Source organism: Marmota flaviventris, chromosome 11 (assembly GCF_047511675.1).
Source record: "Marmota flaviventris isolate mMarFla1 chromosome 11, mMarFla1.hap1, whole genome shotgun sequence".
In the NCBI taxonomy this organism is placed as follows: domain Eukaryota; kingdom Metazoa; phylum Chordata; class Mammalia; order Rodentia; family Sciuridae; genus Marmota; species Marmota flaviventris.
In genome coordinates, this window is record NC_092508.1 from 960207 (window position 1) to 982255 (window position 22049).

The 22049-nt window shown below is 55.3% G+C and overlaps 1 protein-coding gene across 18 annotated transcripts in view; it reads left to right on the forward strand.

Annotated features, from left to right (window-relative positions):
* The first annotated feature begins 13338 nt into the window (after positions 1-13338).
* Positions 13339-22049, forward strand: part of Kif1a (kinesin family member 1A) — a 64432-nt gene continuing 55721 nt past the window's right edge. For all 18 annotated transcript variants that reach the window (XM_034637193.2, XM_034637197.2, XM_034637198.2 and 15 more), the window contains exons 1-8: positions 13339-13444; positions 17203-17279; positions 17585-17764; positions 18335-18400; positions 18743-18921; positions 19933-20044; positions 21107-21184; positions 21699-21764. In XM_034637193.2, coding sequence (XP_034493084.2) covers positions 13339-13444; positions 17203-17279; positions 17585-17764; positions 18335-18400; positions 18743-18921; positions 19933-20044; positions 21107-21184; positions 21699-21764 — 864 coding nt within the window. The remainder of the gene's footprint in view (positions 13445-17202; positions 17280-17584; positions 17765-18334; positions 18401-18742; positions 18922-19932; positions 20045-21106; positions 21185-21698; positions 21765-22049) is intronic.

Below are 22049 nucleotides of genomic sequence, written 5' to 3' on the forward strand. Positions count from 1 at the left end.
GTATTTGTGGTCAGGGTTATCACTTTAACTGGGCTCTGTCCCTGGTGCACAGCAGCGTGGCTGGCCTCCTGCGGCCTTTCTGAGACTCCTTCCTGGCTCCAAGAACCCACACAGCTGCCTCAGGTCTGCAGAGGATGATCTGGTTCCTTCCTTCCAGTTCTCTAGTCCCCGATGCCCGGTGCTGGGTGCAATGGCAAAAGGTGCAACTTACGCAGTCGACGGGGAGAAATAAAGAATGCCCACAGCTTCTGCCCTTTTCAATGCTTTATTCACTTAAATCACTCAATACAATTTCACTCTATAGGCTTTTATGAAGAAAATGACAATCCTTAATGCTGGGCACTGCAATAGACATCATCAATCCACAGCAAACAATTCTAGATTAATTCTAAGCACTGCAAACACCTGACTCATGACAGGCTCAAGACAGACATTCCCTCTGCAGGCTCAGCTCAGGTGTCAGAAGTCTTGGCCTTAGGCTCTGAGTCCAGCAGATGCCCACTCACTCAGACCTCGGTGATCAGGTCAGGGACCAAGGCAGGCTTCTCCTGGGGTGGAGCTGATGGCCGGCCGAGGAGAGGGTGGTAGGGAGAAGTCATGGCTCTCACCAGGGTCAGGGTGGCTGTAGAGTTTGAGAGAGGTGAGGAAGACACAGAGGGTCAGGCAAACGATGAGAGGAGCTGAGAGGTCAGTCCAGGTCCCCATCAGGCTCTCAGTGTGAGGGCATCAGTGTCGGCTGGCTGAATGTCTGTCCATTTGCTCCATCACTTATACTAAATTTTGGGGTCTGCTGACCCCGCTTTCAATCCCTATCAGCTGCCACGGGGTTTCTCAGTGACGTCATTTGCCCTGGGTTAAAGCATCTGGTCTGGTGGTCCCCACCCTGATTTTCTTGCCTCCCCCCTTATCGGGTGAGGACAACATGACAGAGACTTCACTCTGAGCTTGTTAGGGTGGGGGAAGTGACTTGCTTGTGCCTGAGGGCCACACTGGAGGTCTCCCGTAGGTGTGCCTGGTGGGACTGCAGGTTAAACTGGAGTTGCTCAGGCCTCAGGCCGCCTCACACCTGGCTCCTTGCTTCTCCCCCCCTGGCCTGGCTGGAGCGTCCCCACAGGGTGGGTGGAAGGGGGCGGGGGGGGGGGGCTGGGGCTCACTCCTGGACCACAGCTCCTTCTCCACCACTGTCACTGGGAAGGTTGGGGTGGGGTTTTAGTAGGTAGCTATGACGTTAAAATATTTCGTTTTTATTCTGAGGTTGCTCAGAGTTTTATCATAAAGGGGTCTTGAAAACTACTGAATGCTTTTAAGTGTCCACTGAGGACCCTGTGCTTTCTCCTCTCACCTGAGGAGTGGAGAGGGGCAGAGTGGCCCTGAGCCGAGCTGCCTGCTGCCTGGGGAAGCCGGTCCCCGCTGCCCTTTCACGTACTGCTGCCTTTTCTGGCTGATTCCTTTGGACATGAGTATCTACGTTCATTAGTGAAATGGGTCTCTAATCTTCACTTCTCAAACTTTCCTTGTTTAACCTGTGACCACAGTTCTACTGGTCTCAGTGAATGAGTTTCGGAATATGTTCTTTCTCTCAGTCTTCCCCTTTTTCCCATTATTTTGAAGAGTTTGTGTAGGAGTCGAATTATTGTTTTTAAACGTATGGTATGACTCAACTATAAAGAGTCTTCTTTTTTAAGATGGGGACTTGCTGCGTTGCCTAGGTTGGTTTGAAACTCCTGGGTTCCAGCAGTCCCTCTGTCCCAGGCTTCTGAGTCCTGGGACTACAGGTGTGATCCACCCTTCCTGGCTTGTGGATGAATTTTTAAATCATTGAATCAAATTTCTCTAATGGTGTAGGAAAATTAATGTGTCTGCTGATTTATTTTTTCCCCTAGTTATGGGTCATATTATCTTTCTTTTTGGCATGTCCAGTGATTTTGATTGGATGCTAGACATGGTTTTTATATTTCAGAGCGTAGGAAGCATGTGTTCCTCCTGTAGGGCATGTCAGGCAGGTAACGGACCTAAGGATCAGTCGCTGGTCTAGAATAGGCATCCTGTGGATCTGCTGTGTCACTCAACTAGGACATGGCTTCTCTGGGGTCTCCGCTGAATAGCTGCAGTAGAGGAAAGAGGGCTCTCTTTGTTCTGGCTGGTTGGATCTCAGATGTCTCCCTACCTTGTGTACGAGTTTTGGGGATTGTGCAGCCTACGACAGCCCATGCTTTTTGTGTCTGGGTCCCATGAGCATGAACTAGTACTGCACGGGACCCACAGGTGCCACCGGAGCAGCTCCTGCCCTTTCCAGAACTCCCACTCAGTGTCCGGGTGCCTCCGCCTGCCGGCACTCCGACATCCGTCTCCCCCACTTGCTCCTGCCCTGTGCCGAGATCTGAAAGTTGCCTCTAGGGTGCTGTGGGATGATCAGAGGGCTCACCTATCACAGCCCTGCACCGCCTGTTGGCGGATGTCTGCAGACGGCTATCTTCATATGTGTTGTCTGGTTTGTTGGTTGTTGTTTGCAGTGAGAAGTCAAGTCTGGTCACTGGAACTCCATTGTGGCTGGAAGTGAAGGCCTACATATTTTGCTAGTAGTATGTTTTTTGTCATTTACTAAGTGTTTTTACATGATTTCTTCTTTGCTGTCTGAGTTATTCAGCAGTTTAATTTTTTCAATTTCTAGACAAATGGGTTAGTTATTGTTTGGTTTACATCTGCAGTGTTCCCCAAAGCCTGTGTGTTGAAGGTGTGGTTTTCAAGCATCAGTGTTCAGAGGGGGGCTTTGGGGAACTGATTGGATCATGAGGGCTCTGACCTCAGTGGATCAGAGTAGTAATTTTTGATTGATTCTGGACAGGATTCTTATATTGTAGAACGTGGGAAGCATGTTCCTGCAGGGCATGACGGTGCCCACTGACAGCTGGATGGGCTCCGGGAAATGGTGGAACTGTAGGCAGGTGGGGCATGGTGGGAGACAGTAGGGCACTAGGGGAGTGCCCTTGGGACTGTATCTTATCTCTGGCCCCTTCCTCCCTCCCCTCCCCTCTGTTTCTGGCTGCCATGAGCTGATTAGCTTTCCTCTGCTACACCCTCTGCCATTGGGCATTGCCCTCCGCATGGCCTAAGGCCATGGAGCCAGCCTACGGTCCACTGAAACCTCTGAAACTGGGAGCCCAAATCAGTCTTTCCTCCTTGAAGATGTTATTGTCAGGTATTTTGGTCACAGTGATGAAGAGCTAACACAGTAACTTTTATGAATTTTTGTTTTAATCTTCTTCACGGTCCTGATCCATTTGATACAGAATCTTTGAAAGTTATTTCGTTGCCAATATGGTCAAATATTATAAATATGTGTTGAGAAAAAATATGCTTCTCTAATTTTCTAGAACAAGACTCCACATGTGTCCATTAGTTCATGATTATGATGTTATTCATGCATTAATATTCTTATTAATTACATGCCTGATCTGCCAGCTAGTTTCTGTGGAGTCCAATCCCTGCCTTGCAAATTAACGAATTCTCCTTTCAGGACTCTGAAACTTCGGTTTTATATTTTACCACTTTGTCTCTCTGGGACCATTTTGCCTAATTTTTTTCTGACATATTTTCCAGTTCATTAATTTTGCATTGAACTCCATTTAATTTGCTAATTAACATGCCTGATAAGTTTTTCATTTTAAATTATTGCATTTTAAATTCTAAAAGTTCTATGTGGATCTTTTTCATATTTTAGTCTCTTATTTTCCTTCACCGCTTATTTCTATAAACACTTAAACATACTTGTTTTATCATCTGTACTTGACCATTTCAAAACCAGAAGTCCTTGGGGATGTAGTCCTGTTCCTCCTTCCCTGCCTCCTTTCCTCGATGGCTCTCCTCCGTGAACAGCTTCTCCATTGTTTGGTACTATTGTACGGTGAGCTCACATTCACTCATCTTCATCCACGGGACTCGCAGGGTCCCTGGAGATGGCTGTTTTGCAGGGAGGATTGCATGTCTCTTGCCAGCTGCTCTGAGCGCTGACTCCCGAGAGCCCCTCGGAGCCGATTTCCCAGGCTTGGCTTCCCGGACCTCGGAGGTGTTCCAAGTTTGACATCCGAACTGCATGAGGACAGGCCTGTGGCTGGAGGTCCTTAGGAACTCTTGCTCTTTGCCCCCTGGAGTCAGTCACTAGTTTCCCGCGTCCCTTTAACGTCAGATGACTTTCCCCCCTCCCCTTTCCTTCCCCTGAGGGTGGAACTTTCAAGAGTCTGACTCTTCATGGAAGCTGGCTCCAGCCTGACCGCGTGCCTGCGTGGCCCCGCCTCCCCACACAGGAACCAATCCTCCGAGGGTCTGGTATCTGCGTGGCCCCGCCTCCCCACACAGGAACCAATCCTCCGAGGGCCTGGTGTCTGCGTGGCCCCGCCTCCCCACACAGGGAACCAACCCTCCGAGGGCCTGGTGTCTGCGTGACCCCGCCTCTCCACACAGGGAACCAATCCTCCGAGGGCCTGGTATCTGTGTGGCCCCGCCTCCCCACACAGAAACCAATCCTCCGAGGGCCTGGTATCTGTGTGGCCCCGCCTCCCCACACAGGGAACCAATCCTCCGAGGGCCTGGTATCTGCGTGGCCCCGCCCCCCTCCGCTGGCTGGTAGAGTTGCCTGAGCCTCTTCCTTTTGCTCATCTTGTCCTGGGAGTTTCTCAGCTTACAGTAGTTTTGAATGCCCGGCGTGTTTTTTTTTTTTTTTTTTCCCTCTGGCCCATGCATTATTTAGGATCGTCTCACTGAATACCCACAGTTAGGGGATTTTGACTTTTGGGGGACAGGGTTTGAAGTGTAGCTTAGTTTTCTTATGGTGAGACAACATAGACCTTATGATTTTAACTTAAAATTAAATGTATTGAAACTTTTAAAACCACCACATAGCAAACTTTAGCAAATGTTATATGCACATTTTAAAAGAAAACATCTTCTGGGGCTGGAGCTGGGGTTGTGGCTCAGGGGTAGAGCGCTAGCTTAGCACATGTGAGGCCCTGGGTTGGATCCTCAGCACCACATAAAAATAAATAGAATAAAGGTATTGTCCAACGACAACTAAAAAATAAATACTAAAAAAAAAAAAAAAAAAAAAGAAAACATCTTCTTAGTAGCCAATAGAATAAGCAGAAGATTTTCATCATTTTTATTTTCAACTTTTCTCATCTTTATTAAAGGGTCTCCTGTAAACAGAATGCAATAAAATAAATTTCTGAGGAAGGTCATTATATAATGATAGCGGGGTCAATTTAGCAAGAGGAAATAACAATTCTAAGTATATATGCACCAACTATCAGAGCACTGAAGTAGAGACAGCAGACAGCAGTAGGCCAGGAGGAGGGAGGCTGCACAGCACAGGCAGACATCCTGGCAATGGGCAGACTGTCCAGACAGAGCACAGGCAGAAAAGGCAGAGCTCAGCTGCACCCTGGACCAAGTGGTCACAGGGGACACCCACAGAACATTCTGCACTGTGGCTGCAGAAGGCATGCTTCTCGGCAACACGCAGAACGTTCTTCAGGACAGAGCCACGGACAGCCACCAAACAAGCCTTCACAAAACTTGAACTATTGAAATCATGTCAGGTTCCTTTCCCAACCACAGTGCACTAAAACTGGAAATCAGTAACACAAAAAGTCTTGGAAATCATACAGAAATTAACTTAGCTTTGAATAACCAATAAGTAAAGGAAGAAACCAAGAAAGAAATTTAAAAATTTCTTGAAACAAATGATAATGAAGAAACAACACACCAAGACCTGTGGGAACAGCAGTACTAGGAAGTTGATGGCACCCACCTCACCATCCGCTCAAAAAGGCAGAAACATGTCAAGTAAATAACTCATCACTGCATCTCAAGGAATTAGGAAAACATGCACAAGGGGTAGGGATGGAGCTTAGAGGCAGAACACTTGGCCAGCTCGGGTGAGGCCCTGGGTTCCATCCCTAGCAGTGGAAAGAAAAAGAGAAGGAGGTGGGAGGGGAGGAAGGAAGAAAAAGAAAGAAAAGCGAGAACAAATTCACAATCAGTGGAAGGAAAGAAATAGCAAAGACCAGAGCAAAGGCATCCGGGGAAAGCGGCAGGACTTCCTGATGAAGGCCTGAGCCGGTTAGACCCAGAGGAGAGGGTCTCAGCACAGCAACAACACCATCCCCATGGGGAGCTGGGCGCTTCTCAAAAAGAAAGAAGACATGATTCCTTAGGCAGAGAGAGAAAGAAAAGAAAGAGCAAGAGAGCGAGAGAGAGAGAACTCAGACCAGAGACGGGTGGGGAGACATCACAGCTGGCTCTGCGGACATGCAAAGGGTCATGAGAGATCATTATGAACAATTATATGCCAACCAATTTGGTGACCTAGAAGAGATGGACGCACTCCTAGACAAATGCACCTCGCCAAGGTGGAGTCACAAAGAAGCAGCAATAGGAGGTAGTGAGGTTGGCTTGGTCATGAAGTCTACCTCAAGCATGAGCCAGGGCCAGACGGCTTCCCTGCAGAGCACCGCGGAGGAGAAGTGGGCGCTTCTCTAGCATCTGGAGCAAGATGTGGGGGTCTGCTTCCCCCACTTTCATTCCACACAGTGCTGGAAGTTCTAGCCAAAGTAGTAAGGCAAGAGAAAGAAAAAAAAATGGGGCATTCAAATTGGAAAAGAAGTCAGGACTGCAGATGACAGGGCCTTACATATGGGAAACTCCAAGGACTCCGCTAGAAACCTTGGAGCAGATTAATTCAGCAAAACTGTAGGATACAAAATCGTCATGAAAATCAGTAGCATTGCTCTATGACAATGGTGCATTGTTTGACCTAGAAATCAAGAAAGGAATCCCATTTACGAAAGCTACCAAAACAAACCAGCAAAAACAAACAACCCGCCCCCCAACATCTAGGAATATGTTTAATCTAAGAGGTGAATGATCTCCATAATGGAAATTATAAAACACCGAGGAAAGGGATGAAGACGACGTAAAAGCCGAAAGGACACCCTGTGGCCATGGATTGGAAGCCTGAGTACTGTGGAAAGGTCCATGCAGAGCACTCCAGTGACACTCTTCAAAGAACTAGAAAAAACAATGCAAAATATGTGTGGGAAGACATGAAGCCCTGCGTAGCCAAAGCAATCTTGAGCAAACAGAACAAAGCAGGAGGTGTCACACTACCTGACTTCAAAACATGCACGGAGTCCCTGGATAGACGGGCCTGGAGAGGAGCCAGGCTTCTGCAGACAGCTGGCTTTTAAAACGGTGGTCGGTGCATGCACTGGAAAAAGGACAGTCTTATCTGTAATCAGTGCTGGGAAAGCTGGATGTCCTGTTTCTCTGTGGAAAGCCGACTCAGAATGAAACAGAGACTTACACGCGAGACCTGAAATGAGAAGAAAACTGGGAGGGCTTCAGGACATGAGGAAGGGCAAAGACTTTTCGGAGAAGATTCCCCAAAGCACAGGAAACAAAAAGCAAAAACAAACAATTGTGATTACATCAAACTAAAAAGCTCTGCACAACAAATAAACAACACCAGCAGCCTGCAGAATAGGAGAAGATGTTGGTGAGCTCCACAGTCAACAAGGGGCTGATCTCGGGACTGTACAAGAAACTCCAAAAACTTAATAGCAAACAGAAATCCCACAAATAATCCAACTAAAAATAAGCAATAAACCTAAACAGGCATTTCTGAAAAGAAGTGTACAGAGAGCCCACAGGTATGTGAAAAGATGCTCAGTACGCGCATCAGTGAAATGCAAGTCCAGACCCTGTGAGCTCCCGGGTCGCCCCAGCAAGACGGAAGACGGAAGACGGCCAGTGCTGCTGGGGGGATGCTGGAAAGGGAGGCGTACAAGGTGGGGGACCTGAAAGGGAATGAAATCCGTCTGTGGAAGTGCGTCGCACACACCCGGTTCATGGCAACAGAGAGCTGGAAGTGCCTCATCCCAACGCTGACCAACGAAGAAAGCGCTGCACCTGGATCCTGTTCACCCAAGAGCACGGAATCCCGTCCACGTGAGCCAGACGCAGGCCGACCTCACTCATTTGTGGAACCTTAAAACGTCAATCTGGGGACATGGAGGCTAGAAAGGTTGCCAGGGACCGGGGGGGAGGCAGCTGGGGGAGGGGGTGCCCGGTTGTAGAGGGATAGGAGCAGCACGTCCCGTCCAGGGGCTGTTGCACAGTGGGGAGGGTGTGGCCGGGGACAGTGTGCAGCTCACTTCAGAAAGTGGGAGAGAGTTTGAATTTATTTGTTTTTTATTATAAATGAGTGATAAATGTTGGAGGAGAGAGAAGTTTGTCCTGATTATTCTCTTAAATACATTACAATGAACTGAAACATCATGTTATCCCCATTAATGTGAACAGTTTTTATGTGTTGGTTAAAATAGATTTAATTGAAAAATAATAAAGTAAAACATAAATTTAATTGAAAAATAATAAAGTAAAACCTTTGAAAGAACCCAACAAAAGCTGGTCTGACCATTGTAATGCTTACTTGAATCTTAGTCTGTATTAACAGAGCTGGGCTGTCTTCTAGAATCTGAGTTCTTTCTTATCCATTCAATCTATCCTTTTGTATTCTGTTTTTCCTCTTTTTTTTTTTTTTTACAATTGTATTGATAAAAGATATTTTAAGACTTCTGTATTTTTCTTTGTGTTATGTGCAGTTGCAGAGTACTTTCCCGTTCTCTTAATGACTGCCCGTAATCACCACACGTTCCTGTCCATCTGGTCTAAATGGTCACTGACCGTTGCGTGGTAGTGGAGAGACTGCAGACTTGTCTTTTGACTCTCATTTCTGCTGAGAAGTCACTTGTCAATCTTACTTTTGGCCTTTAAAAGTGTCATGCTTTTTATCTTTGGCTGGAGTTAGGTTTTCCTCTTTGTCTTCTGCCCTTACCACTGCCCCGATCCATGTAGCCTTTGTGTACTCTGCTTTGCGTTTGCAGATTTGAATTTATGGATTGACAGGCTCCAGTAGCTTTTCACAATTCATGATTATTCTCTTAAAATACCACTTTGCCATCATTCAGGCTGCTGCTAAAAACCAAAATGCCGTGGACTTGGAGGCTTTTAAAAAACAGGGATTGATTTCTCACAGTTCTAGAGGTGGGCAGTCTACCGCCAAGGCAGGCTCAGCATCTGGCTCATAGATGGCGCCTTGCTGCTGTGTCTTCTTAGTGGAAGGGCAGGGGGTCCTTCTGGGACATCTTGCAAGGGCCCTGGTCCATTCATGAGCACCCCTGACCTAATCACCTCCACCTTCCAGTTCTGTTAGAAATACCGGGGTGCCCCAGGGAATCAGACACATGGTCAGAAGCCCTCAGCAAGGCAAAGGTTTCCTCTGCAGAAGGGCGTGTGTCCGTCCTGGCTGGCAAGCGCCCCTGGGCAGGCCGCCCTCCTGCTTTGGCCCCTAGTGCAGCACTGCCCTTGCTCTGATGGGAGGAGCTCGCGGTTACAGTGTTACAATGCGCTGGTTTTATAAAAGGAGCAGGGGAAGGGAAGGGCTATAGTTAAAATGGCTTCTGTTGGATCTTACATCCCAATGTAAGATGAAACACTGTATTCTGAGAATGGACTGCGGACTTTCCGCTTCTCCCAGTACCACCACTTTGGAGGTTTGGATTCCAACGTATGAATTGGAGGGACACAAATGCTCAGACTGGGCACCCCCATTCCACGGCTTTCTCTTGGGTTCCACTTACGTGGTGTTAGGCCATGTCACTGGGACCTCACGTCTATATTTTCCATCTTTTTTCTCTTTTTTCATTTTCTATTGCCTGTCTTCCCATTTGTTAACACTGCCTTCAGTTGTATCTAATCTCTTGAGTTCTTAATTCCAGTTATCACATTTTTTAATTCTAAAATTTCCATTTGATTCTTCATAATTTCCATTCCTCTGGGAAAATTCTCCATTTTTCCACTTACTTCCTCTTTTTCTCTTACATGTTGAACATACTGATCATGATTATTTTTAAGACCTGTTTGATCACTCCCAGGTCTGAATCCTGCAGAGGTACATTTCTTTTGTTTGGTCTTTGTGTTTTTATTTTATTTTCCTCTTTGTTTTTGATCATGTGGTCCTGTCTCTTCATGCCTTTATACTTTGATATGTATTACATCACCTGCTAAAATACGGCCCTCCCTGAGGCCTCAAAAATCAGGTCCCACTGTGACTTCTGGGGTTCTCCTCCCGGAGGACCTTGAACTCAGGTCTTTTTTCCTAACAGCACCTGGCCCTGAAGTTTTCTCTTGATTTTCAGAGATTTTCTGCTTAGACTTTTAAAGTTCGATCCCACTTGCTGTGTTCAGTGGCACAAGCCTGTAATCCCAGCAGTTTGGGAGGCTGAGGCAGGAGGACTGCAAGTGGGAGGTCCGCCTGAGTAACTTAGTGACCCTTAGCAACTTGGGGAGACCCTGTCTCAAAAGTCTGAAGTACGGAGGATGTACCTTAGTGGTAAAGCACCCTTGATTTCAATCTTCAGTATTAAAAAAAAAAATCCCACCTCTTATACCTCATTCAGAATTTGGCAACTGTCTTAAGGGAGGAACTGGCTGTTTTAGTCTCCAGACTCTTTCCCTGGGATCTTGGCCTCTGGAGCCTGTTTCTCTCACCATGAGCTCTGCGGGTTTCTCTGTCCCTGGGCAACCACTCTCTGCCTGTGAAGACTCCAGACGCCCAGCCCCGTGCTGTGCCTGGAATGCAAATGTGCTGGGATAGTGTGTGGGATGAGGCTGCGGTCCTGCAGCCCTGCTCTGGGATCTTGGCCTTCCGCCCCTCTGCTTCTGTAGCGCTTTAACACTCACGGCTTCCCCAGTGCCGTGTGGGCAGCCTGGGGTGGCCACCTGCACTCTGCAGTCTTCCTGGTCATGCGGATTTTCGCCCCAGATGGGAGTCTGCAGCTCCTGAGTGTTCATGTGGTGCTCCCGGAGAGGAAGTTCTAGCTCCGTTGCTCAGTGTGGACAGCCAGTTGTCCCAAGGCTGATCTTACCCGGTGCTCTGGGAGGCAGCACTGGGGTGCGGGGTGGGGCTGACTCATCTCCCCCTGAGCTCCTGTGGCTGTCATTTCAAGGCTCTGGGACTTACGATGGCTTCATAGCCTCCAGGGTGGCTGGGAGGGATTTCTGCCTTTTTTCTTCTTATTTTTAAAAATCTCTTCTCTTACCACATTTCATTGAACATCCTGCTGGGATATTCTGATTATGGGGATCACACTGAGTGGTGTTATGGTTTGGAGGTGAGCTGTCCCCAAAGCTCACATGGGAGACAGTGCAAGACGGTCCAGAGGAGACCAATCTGTGATCAGTCCCCTGGTGGGATTAACTGCGTGGTGACTGAAGTGGCGTGGGTGTCGGTGCGGCTGGAGGAGGTGGGCATGGGACGTGGCTGTGGGTATGTATCTGTACGTGGGGAGTGAGGCTCTGCTTCTTGGTCACCATGATGTGAGCTGCTTCCCTCTGCCACATTCTGCCATGATGTTTAGCCTCACCTCAAGCCCCAAGGAATGGACCGGCCTTCTAGGACTAAGACCTCTGAAACCGTGAGCCCTCCCGTAGACCTTCTTCCCTGAAGTTGTTCTGACTAAAACACTTGGTGTAGCTAAACTGGGGAGGACTGAACACTTTGCAGTGTTGAATTGGACCCCTGCTTCTCGATGCTTCTTCGTTTCCAGCTGTCGCTGTCGCAGCCCTTGGGATTACCTGGTCACAGGGGAGAGCCTTTGAGGGACACAGGAGTGCTGCTACCTGCTGCTCAGAATCTCGCTCACAGCAGCCTCTCGCGCACAGTCTCTTGGCCTCACAGGCACAGGAACTTGCCAACATTATCAAACACAGGTCCTCAGAGAAGTGCACCCTTTTGTCCACTCCTGGGTGGTCACTTGTAGATTCAAGAGGACACACAGTAAGGGACCCACCACAGAGTGCCGTCAGGCTGTGCCCTGAGGCTGCAGGACTGTGTGGGGGTGGTGGCTCAGGCTGGACAGCGTGCACTGTTGGGCTGGTTGGGGAGGACAGCCTGCCTCTGGCCTGCCTGTGCTCCCTTCTCTGTCTGCAGAGATGGTCCTCCTTCCTGATCCTGGGTCCCCAGAGGGCAGCTCAGAGGGACTGCCCCTCAATCCAGATAAGAGTCTGCAACAGTCCAGGAAGGGCACCTTTGTGCCAGATTGTCCTGGGGTGAGAGGAGTGGGCAGGGGGACAAGACAGAAGATGGCCTTTTCAGAAGGGGGGCCTGGGGGACTCTCTGGGGGGGATTTAAGGAGCCCACCCTTAGCCATTGCTCTAGCCTCTGCTATTGGGGGCTCACTGTCAGCAGACAGCCAAGCCGGTGTCCATGGCAGTGGGTGACAGCCCTGAGAAGCCCTCTTCCTGTCCTGCTGAAGGGACTCTGCTTCCCGGGGCTCTGGCCCCCAAGAGGGACCCCTTGCCCTTCCACAGGAGTTCAGTTGCTGTGACTGTCGCTCTGCCAGAACCCATCCCTCTCCCTGTCCCTGGGAGCACCGTCCTGACCCAGGACTCTGGGTGGGACAGCCAAGGGCCTGCCCGCAGCCCTGGAGAGCGCTTTCCATCGGCTGACCTCCCTGTTCCGCAGGAGTTTCCAGTTCTGGGACCTGAGGGGCAGAGTTGCTTTGGGGCCGTGGACCTCCACCCTGTGGCCCAGGGGACTGTCACACAGCGGGGCCCCGCAGGTTGCATGAACTGCCCGTGACTTGGGGGTTCCCAGTCAGCTGCCTGCTGTTCAGTGTGACTTGGGCGCAGCTTCAGGGATATCCTTCATTCCTCCTGAGAGGGTCACGGGCAGCAGGAAATGGTGCTAGAGGGAGGCTTCTGCGCCTTGTTTAGGGCCCTGTGGTTCTTTTGAGTGCTGAGTTAAGTGCTTTAAGTGCTTGGTCCTGCTAATGCAGAGACCACACTGTGACTGGCTGTGGCTACCAACCCGGGCCCAGGGTGGAGGCTGCAGTCAGACACCCTTGACTTGGATCTTGGGCTTGTGCAGCCCCCACCCGGGGCTGCATCCTTAGGGGACCCTTCCCCAGGATCCCCAGGACCCCGCCATGGCTTGAGGGTCACCTTCAGGCCAGGTGCTTCCTGCTTCTTGTCCTGGGATGGAGCTTCCCCCGGCTCCACACCCCCAGGTCCCTGTGCTGTACCCTTTCTCCCTGTCGGCCGCTGCTGCAGGTCCGGCTGGGGTTGGAAGGGAGTGGAGAGTTCTGTGGGTCCCAGCAGCACCCTGATCTTGGGTCTTTGGATATTGTTTCTAATTTGCATTTTCCTTTTCCCCAAGGTATCTCCTACCCTTGCCGGGGCTCCTGCCACCACTAGGAGTGACCGACAAAGGCCGCAGAGATGGCTGGGGCCTCGGTGAAGGTGGCGGTGCGAGTCCGCCCCTTCAATTCCCGAGAGATGAGCCGTGACTCCAAGTGCATCATCCAGATGTCAGGAAGCACCACCAGTGAGTACTAGGGACGTCACTGGTCCCCAGGCACCTTGTGTCTCTGGGTCAGGCCCCTGGGCCAGCCCGGCCCTCCTGCAGCCACAAGCTCCTGGTCACAGTGTCCTGCAGTTGCTGGGGCCGACCACACACCGAGGCCCACAGCAGCCGGCTGCCGCCTACGGCTCCCGAGTCTGAGCCAGGTGTGGACAGGCCGCCCTCCCTCTGGTTGGCACCTGCCTCTTCCAGCCTCCAGCTCAGCTCCCATCTCTCCTCGTTGTCACCCGGCCTTCTCCCTGGCATGCCTGTGTTCCCATGTGACCTTTTATAAGGACACTAATCACAGGATTTAGGGCCACCTTAACCCAGGATGACCGTGTTTTAGCAAATAATCACCTCTCCTCCAAAGACCCTGTTTCCAGATAAGTTCACCCTCGAGGGTCCTGGGGGCACCGTTTTGGGGCACTCCTTAGCTCAGGACAGCCACTGCCCAGGTTTGCAGGCTCCCTGCTTTCTGCCTTGGTTGTTTCTCCAGCCTCTCAGCCTCTGGCCAGCAGGAGGCTGGCCTCGACATGGGGTTAGGAAACAGCAAGGTAGAGGAGGGAGGTTCCGGAAGGCCAGAGGCCAGGACTGCCCGGAGGTCCTGCGCAGGCCAGGCTGCTGGGGGCAGAAGCCAGGCTGGCGGGGGCTGCTTTGTCTTTCACTAGAAGGCTGTTTAGTGAGGTGCCGTGGACACGGTGCAGTGGACCCGGAGACGGCAGACCCAGGTGTTCAGCTCACTCAGTTTGTGTGACCGCAGCACAGGGGTGGCGAGCTCTGGCCAGCACCAGCTGCCCTCCATGCCTGGCCCCTCTGGCCTCCCGCCCTGGGCAGGCAGCCTCTCACACCATGGGCAGGGCTGGCCCTGGGCCCTCCACCCCTGGTCCTGTGTGAGCAGGTGTCACTTCAGTTCTGGGGCTGGCTGGGCTTGGCAGGTGGCTGGGGACTGACTGAGTGGGCCCAACGGGACCCAGCACTGGTTCCATACTACACCTCCTCATCCTCGAGGTGGAGTAGGGCAGGGCCTTTCGCCCACAGGGGCCGCCCCAGGGAGGGGCTCTTCGACCTGGAATGGCCACCTGGCTGGGGTGGTGGCCTTGGCCTCCAAGAGTGAGCATTTGGGCGTCATGGGGGAGGGTGCAGGGACACTCGAGGTCCCGTTGTGTGAGGTCATCACTGGGGTAAATGATGCTCTTACTGGAGTGTCCTGTGACCCAGCTTTGAGCCAGCAGGATCAGGGCAGCCTGTGCCTCCATCCCTGGCTGCAGAGCTTGGCCTGGCCACGCGGAGCCGGGTTCCTCCTTGTGGCCACGTCCTCGCTTGCAAGAGGGCAGGCTTTGAAGCCCCAAAAAACTTCCATCTCTCTTTGGGTCAGAGCAGGAGAAGTGACCAGTGAGCCCCTTTGCAGGCCCTTGGCTGGCCTGTGATGGCCCCTTGGGCACCTCAGAGGCTCTGACCATCCTGGGCTGAAGCTAATGCCAGGTGGGCCCAGGAAGCAGGGCCCAGGAGTGACGCCCAGCTGGGCTCTCAGCCAGCTTGCTGGGACTGCACCTGCGCCCCTTTGGGCCTCTGTGTCCCTGCCAGTGGATACCCCCACACCCCACTTCCGGGTTGTCTCTGAGTCCTTCAGTCACTGAGGAAGTTCCAGGGCACGGCCCCTTGTCCTGTCTCGGCTGTGTAGACCGGGACCCTGGGCCCAGGGTGGGGGTGATCTGGGCTGGGACGGGACTCTCCACCCCAGGTCACCCCCACTGGTGCTGGGGAAGGGGGTAGCGCCTCCATGCCACGGGAAGGTGGTGCCCATGTGCGCTGCCTGGGCCTCCATAGAGGGCCTCCAGCTGAGCGGCTCCAGATGCCCGGCCCGTGTCCTCCCAGTTCTGGAGACCAGGGTGGGACAGCGAGGTGCGTGGCTGCTGTGGCCCCATGAGCCTGCCAATCCCCGACACGGTTCCACCCTCCTCACCTCTTCCCAACCTGCTCCCCCAGGGGCGTCCACTGGGATGGGCCTCATGAGTGAGCGGGGGACCAGGCAGGTCCTGGCGGGCTCCGGTGAGAGGCCACCTGGTGCCCCCTCGCTGGCTGGCTGCAGGGACATTCAGACTCCAGGAGTCGCTCCGTGAAGTCGCTACACCGTCTCTGTCCCCTCTGGTGGTCACCTGGTGTGGGCCTCGCCCTGAAGGCCCTCCTCTCTCTCCCTCCTGCGGCTGCTCCTGGAGGCAGCTGGACAGGGCCCCCCACAGCCCCAAGGACAGGGCTGTCATGGTCTCACCCATACCCTCCTGCTGGGGCCTGAGGATGGGAGGGGGGTCTGCTGCAGACCCCTCCCAGCTCCCAGACAGCACCAGTGACTTTGGTGCTCCATGGCCGTCCCTGACCATGGCCTTCATCTTTGTCCCCCTGCCTGCCACCTGTGTCTTCACAGACACCCTCCTCGTGTGTGTCTGTCTCCAAATGTCCCCTTTCTAAGGTCACAGTTCCATGGGATTGCCCCTGCCCCCGCCCAGTGACCTCATCTTAACCAATCACACCTGCACTGGCCCTGTCTCCAAATAAGGTCACATTGAGCTGCTGGGCAATAGGACGTGAAATCGTGGGCTTTGGGTGGACATGAACTGAGGAGGACACAGCTCCTTGCTCTTGGGGAGGGATTTGTTCTTGATCCTGTCACCCTGGGTTACGGCAGGTGTCCTGGAGGCCATGCGGTGTCCAGTCAGGCCAGGAAAACCAGTCCTGGGTGGACAAACCTGGCCTTCATCTCAGGCCTTGGGGCAGAGTCAGGAGGGACTTCCCTCATCAGACTAGATGATGTGATGGCCATGGTCCCCCAGGGCCTAGGGGTCTAGGCTCCTCATGGATGTGAGAACCCAGGGTGCCGTCTGTCTCTGGCCCGGGGGCTGCAACAGCTCTCTATCAACAAAGTTATCTGGGTTCTGATGGACCAGAGCGCAGTGGGTACAGTGGCCTGGGGGCTGGGGACCAAGTCCTCTCTGTCCTGGCTCAGGGGACACGGGCCTGTTGGCTGAGACAGCCCCTGGGTGGGAGTCAGAGGGAGGCGTGCTGGGCTCCAGGGGAGCTCCGGGACCCCTGTAGGCCCCGGTGCGGGGCATCGAGGCCAGCTCCTGGCCTGCCCCCGGTTTGAAGGAGCCCATTTTGGAACACAGCCGCGGCTGTCTGGAGCTGGGCTTGGAGCTCGTGGGGGGGGGGGGTCGAGGCTTGGTGCCGGTGGTGGGTGGTGTGCAGAGGACTGACCATGCTCTGGCCCTACTGCCGGCCTAGAAGGCTGACAGGGGAGGAGAACCCCAGGTGCCCGCAGCAGGGGCAGCAAGCATGCGGCAGCCAAAATGCCCAGTGAGCCACAGGGTGCCCAGGCTTCTGGGTGCTTCTAGGGCACGGCTGCCAAGCAGGACATAGAGACCAGCGTGGGGGTGGCAAGCAGGCCCTGGACCCCAGATGGGGTGGGCTGTGGCTTGTGGTGTGGAGCGCTGTGGGCCACCTCTGGCTGGAGGTCCACAGGGGCCTGTGGGCATCTGCAGGAGGGTCCTGTGGGACCTTCAGGCATCTGTGGGAGGCAGGGTCCACCACGGAGGGGGCAGGGGCGACTCGCTGCCTGGAAGGGGACCTGTTCCCAGTTTGGGAGCCTGGCTTCCTTGGAAACTGCTCCCACCTTTGGGGCACAGAATTCCTGTCCATGTCCCTCTCGGTGCCACCCTGACCACCTTCCCTGTGTCCCCTCTCTGCAGCCATCGTGAACCCCAAGCAGCCCAAGGAGACGCCCAAGAGCTTCAGTTTCGACTACTCCTACTGGTCCCACACCTCGGTGAGCCAGGGCTGGGCCAGTGTGTGGTGGTGTGGACCCTGGCTCTGGCCAGCTCACAGTGTGGCCCCCCGGGATTCCCTCCACCTCTTGAAGTGGCATGCTCCCCTCTGAGGGGGGCGAGGACCCCACCTGCTCCCCGGGTGGGTGCCTCTGAGCTGGGCCTGTGCTGCTTCCCGCAAAGGCACCCTCACTGGCTCTCAGCTCTCACCTGGGATGCAGAGGCCCCTCCCCAGGGCAGGCGTCCCTCCTCTTGAACTGTCCCTGGACACGGTGGCCATCCTCAGGAACTGCCCCTTCCTCCCCAGCCCGAGGACATCAACTACGCCTCGCAGAAGCAGGTGTACCGGGACATCGGCGAGGAGATGCTGCAGCACGCCTTCGAGGGCTACAACGTGTGCATCTTCGCCTACGGGCAGACAGGGGCGGGGAAGTCCTACACCATGATGGGCAAGCAGGAGAAGGACCAGCAGGGCATCATCCCACAGGCAGGTGGCCGCTGGCCAGGAGCAGGGAGCCGGTGGGAAGGCAGACTGGGCGGTCAGTGGGGCAGGGCAGGAGGCAGGCGGAGGGACGACCAGGAGGCACGCACCAGGTGGGGACGCACCAGGAGGGGACGGCTGAAGCTGCTGGCTGGGGTGGGCTGGGAACTGGCTGTGTACAGGCGTCCAGAGCAAGGGGTGACCAGACACGAGACACAGATGGCTCCTCAGATGCCACCAGAGCTCTGGTCTCCCCCAGTCCAGTGCCACGCCCCCGGCAGGATCTGAGCTGGTTCATACTTGACCTGTCGGGGAACCCCCGTGGGTGGCAGCTCCCGCCTCATGCCCTCGGGGTCGGGGTGACAAGCAGAAGTCCCTCTGAGAGGATCAGGGTCTCACCAGGGGACCTGGAACCAGAGGACACCAGCCCCTGGGCTGCAGGCTTTTTTTGGTGCCTTCACATTGGGATGTGCGTTGTGACAGGAGGGCCTGGCAGAGCAGTGTCCCCTTGGCCATGGGGGATGGGGTTCCGGGGGCCATCAGTCCTCCGAGCTGACTCTCCCTCTGTCCTTACAGCTCTGTGAAGACCTCTTCTCCCGAATCAACGACACATCTAATGACAACATGTCCTACTCCGTGGAGGTAGGGCTCCCTGCTGGACACCTGCAGGGGACAGTGGGGTCCCAGAAGCCACCCCTAAGGCAATGGGGTCCCAGGTCCTGTCCCTAAGGCAGTGGGGTCCCAGGTGCCGTTCCCAGGGCAGTGCTTTGCCACTGGTCTGTGCCCTCAGCTTGTCATTGCTTGTCCCCGGGGCTGCCCCGCCGGCTCCCCTGTGCGGTCTTGTCCCCGGGGCCGCCCCTCTGGCTCCCCTGTGCGGTCTTGGAGACGTGTGGAGCACAGCTGTTGAGTGAGTGGCTACTCGGCCCCGTGCTGGGACGGGTGTCTGGGGGCTGCCTGGCCCCTGATGGTGTGGCTGTCCTGCAGGTCAGCTACATGGAGATTTACTGTGAGCGTGTCCGTGACCTCCTGAACCCCAAGAACAAGGGCAACCTGCGCGTGAGGGAGCATCCGCTGATGGGGCCCTATGTGGAGGACCTCTCCAAGCTGGCTGTCACCTCCTACAATGACATCCAGGACCTCATGGACTCGGGGAACAAGGCCAGGTGGGGGATGCTCCTTGCCCTCCACCCTCGCCATGCCTGACACTATTAGTCCCCGAGGAGGACCACCTTCCCCTCTGCCCAGCTCTTGGCACCCGAGGGTCCTTGTTGGGGTCTGCCTGGTGGCCCTGATTTCCTCATGAGTCTGGGGCCATCAAGGGCATGTGCCAGCCTGGGAGAGACCCAGACCCCCTGGTTCAGGGGACACTGTCACCTACGTGAGGGCTGCTTCTCTCTGGGAGTGGGCAATGTGACCTTGTGCCCTCCAGCTGAGGGCTTTGTGTTCTCTGTGGGGTGCTGGCCCCTCCGGTAGGGCCAGTCTTGGTCCCCGAGGGCAGTGCTCTGATAGCCCAGGGGTTCTGAGACTGTGAGAGCTGCCCTGCCCTGGCTTCCTCCTGGACACTCTGGGTTCTGTGACCACTGTCCCTCTCTGCCACAGAGACTCCCCTCGAGGCCATTGCCTAGTCGGCCGCCTCTGGGTGGGGCTGACCCATCCTGAGCCCTCTCTCCACCATTCCCCAGGCAGCCTCTTGGCACCTGGTGACTGAGTCTGGGGACACTCTCTGAGGTCCCTGGCAGGTTGGGGCAGTATGGGAACCAAACCCCGGCCCTCTCTGGCAGGCTTGGGCTCTCTCCTCTGGAAGGTCGCCCTGCTGGCCCTGGCATCTCCTGGGCATAGGGTGGGCTACTGGGCTCTCTGGAGAGGATGGCGTGGCAGGAGGGTGGGATGTGGTGGACATACTCTTTCTCTTCCAAGGGGCTTTCTCACACCAGGGCCCTCAAGGACCTCTGCCCTGCTGGGGTTCCTGAGCCCCTGGGAGCAGGGAGCACCCCTCAGTCATGGCATCCCCATGAGGGACAAGGACCCCCATGGTGGGCAGTGGGAAGGCTGAGCAGGAGGCTGGCAGGAGGCATGGTCACCCCTGCCTGGCCCGAGCAGCCCTGTAGCCTGCTCCTACCATGGGGTGGCCTGACATGGGACAAGGGTGATCTTGTGTGGCTTCCTGCTCCCAGGACGGTGGCAGCCACCAACATGAACGAAACCAGCAGCCGCTCTCACGCCGTCTTCAACATCATCTTCACCCAGAAGCGCCATGATGCAGAGACCGACATAACCACTGAGAAGGTGAGTGGGGGCCCAGGCAGGCGGCGCCACCAAGAGCAGTGGCAGCACAAGGACCCCAACCGCACACTGGCCTGTGAGATGTGGGCACCGCCCTCTGCCAGGAGCCAGGTGCTGCCCGTCTGCCACCTGGTGTGGGTTCCAGTGGGGTGCTGGCCAGTCTGGGAGGCCACCTCATCTCAGAATGTGGGGCGGCCTGGGTGTGGAGGGGATCGGGGTTCAGGGACCGGGTCCTCCTCCCTCCACCTCCTGCTGCTGGGCAGTTTTGGTGGGGTCTGTGGGGATGTCCCAGGCAGCACCAAGGACAGAGGTGAGGCGGCATGCCTGGTACCCCCAGAAGTGGCAGCAGAGGTGGGGTGGCAGGGCCAGTTAGTAGTCGGAGATGCCCGTGGGTTCTGGTGCAGGCGGGCAGGGCTGCATCCTCTGCCTTCACTGGGAGCCAGGCCCTTACCAGGAGCAGGGCCTCGGGCGGGCACCAGCATCTTCAGCTAGGGACGCCCTGCCTGAGGGCACAGCCTGCCCACTGCCCCTGTCCCATGTGCCCTTCCCACACACTTGAAGTTCTTGGTGGACCGGTGGGCACCCTCTCCTGGCCCTGTATCCCAGGGGCTCCTGGAGGGGGGTGGGCAGGCCTGGGCCTCTCCCTGCCTGCCTCTGACTGTGCCCCACCCCTGAGCCCCGCCCAGGCCTCCTCCAGTCTCCTCAGAGGGGTTTCCCCGGCGGCTGAGGTCTGCTGAGGGCCTGTATGAAGTGTGTCTCAGTCCCTGGAGGTGCTGGGGCGTCACCTCAGGGCCACCTCCAACTGACCCCTTGAGGTAGTAAGAGGAAGCTCAGGGAGGCCAAGGGGGGCTGGGACCAGAAGGAGGGCATGGTCAGAGCCCAGGCAGACGGCCGCTGGCTCCTCCGTCACTGGTCAGGGCCCTGAGGGTCCCTCTGTGTCCAGGCCTGTTAGACAGCCAGTGGGCCTGCCTTGGGTGTGGCTTAAGAGCAGCTGGGCCTCCCTGGGGTGGGCTGGCCACCACTGTGGGTGCTCTGTGGGAGAAGCTGACGCATCTGCCGTTGCAGGTGAGCAAAATCAGCCTGGTGGACCTGGCCGGCAGTGAGCGGGCGGACTCCACGGGGGCCAAGGGCACGCGCCTCAAGGTAGGGCCAGGCTGCTGTGCCACGGGGCTCAGCCAGTGGGGTCCAGTGTCCAGGGAGAGCTGGGCAGGAGGGTCTGGCTGGGGCTGGGGGCGCGGGGCCACAGCCTGGGCAGGGAGTGGGGGCCCAGGCCAGAGCCTTTGGCCTCCAGTGGCCAGAAGACCATTCCCGCTGCCCTGCTTGAGTGAGGACAGGCTCCGGCTGGAAGCTGTACTTCTCCACGGTCCCCCTGTCCTCACACCAACCCTGAGGAGCACGGGCTGTGCACTGGCCTCCTGTGAAGACAGCCTTAGTGTCAAGAAGGAGCGGTTTTGGTTTCCAGAGGGCCCCCTTTGGTCCCCGCCATGACTTGATAGTTGGGAACAGCCCTGGAAGTGGAACCTGGTGAGGACAGGGGCACTGACAAGAAATGCTGGCCACACCCCAGTGGCCCCTGGGGTCGGCAGGCAGAGTGGTGCCTCTGCCGCACCTTCCAGGCCAGGCCCTGGAGCCCACCTGGACCACTTTCCACCCACAGGAGGGAGCCAACATCAACAAGTCCCTGACCACCCTGGGGAAGGTCATCTCTGCCCTGGCTGAAATGGTGAGCTGGCCCCGGCTTCAGGGCTGGACTGGTGGGAGGGACTGTGGAGGCCCCTCCCTCTGATGCCGAGAGGACGTGGGCTGTTGCTCTCACTCCCACGTCTGGAGAGGTGGCTGTGGCCCAAGGGACAGCCCAGAGACGGGCCAGGCTGGACTTGGAGTAGTGGCCCTTGTTCCTCCCTGGGCCTGCAAGACGGGGATGTGCGGCTTTCCTCGTGGTCCTTCAAGAGAAGTCCACCATGGCCGTGCTGAGCATGTGGATGGCATGCTCATGGGAGGGCAGGGG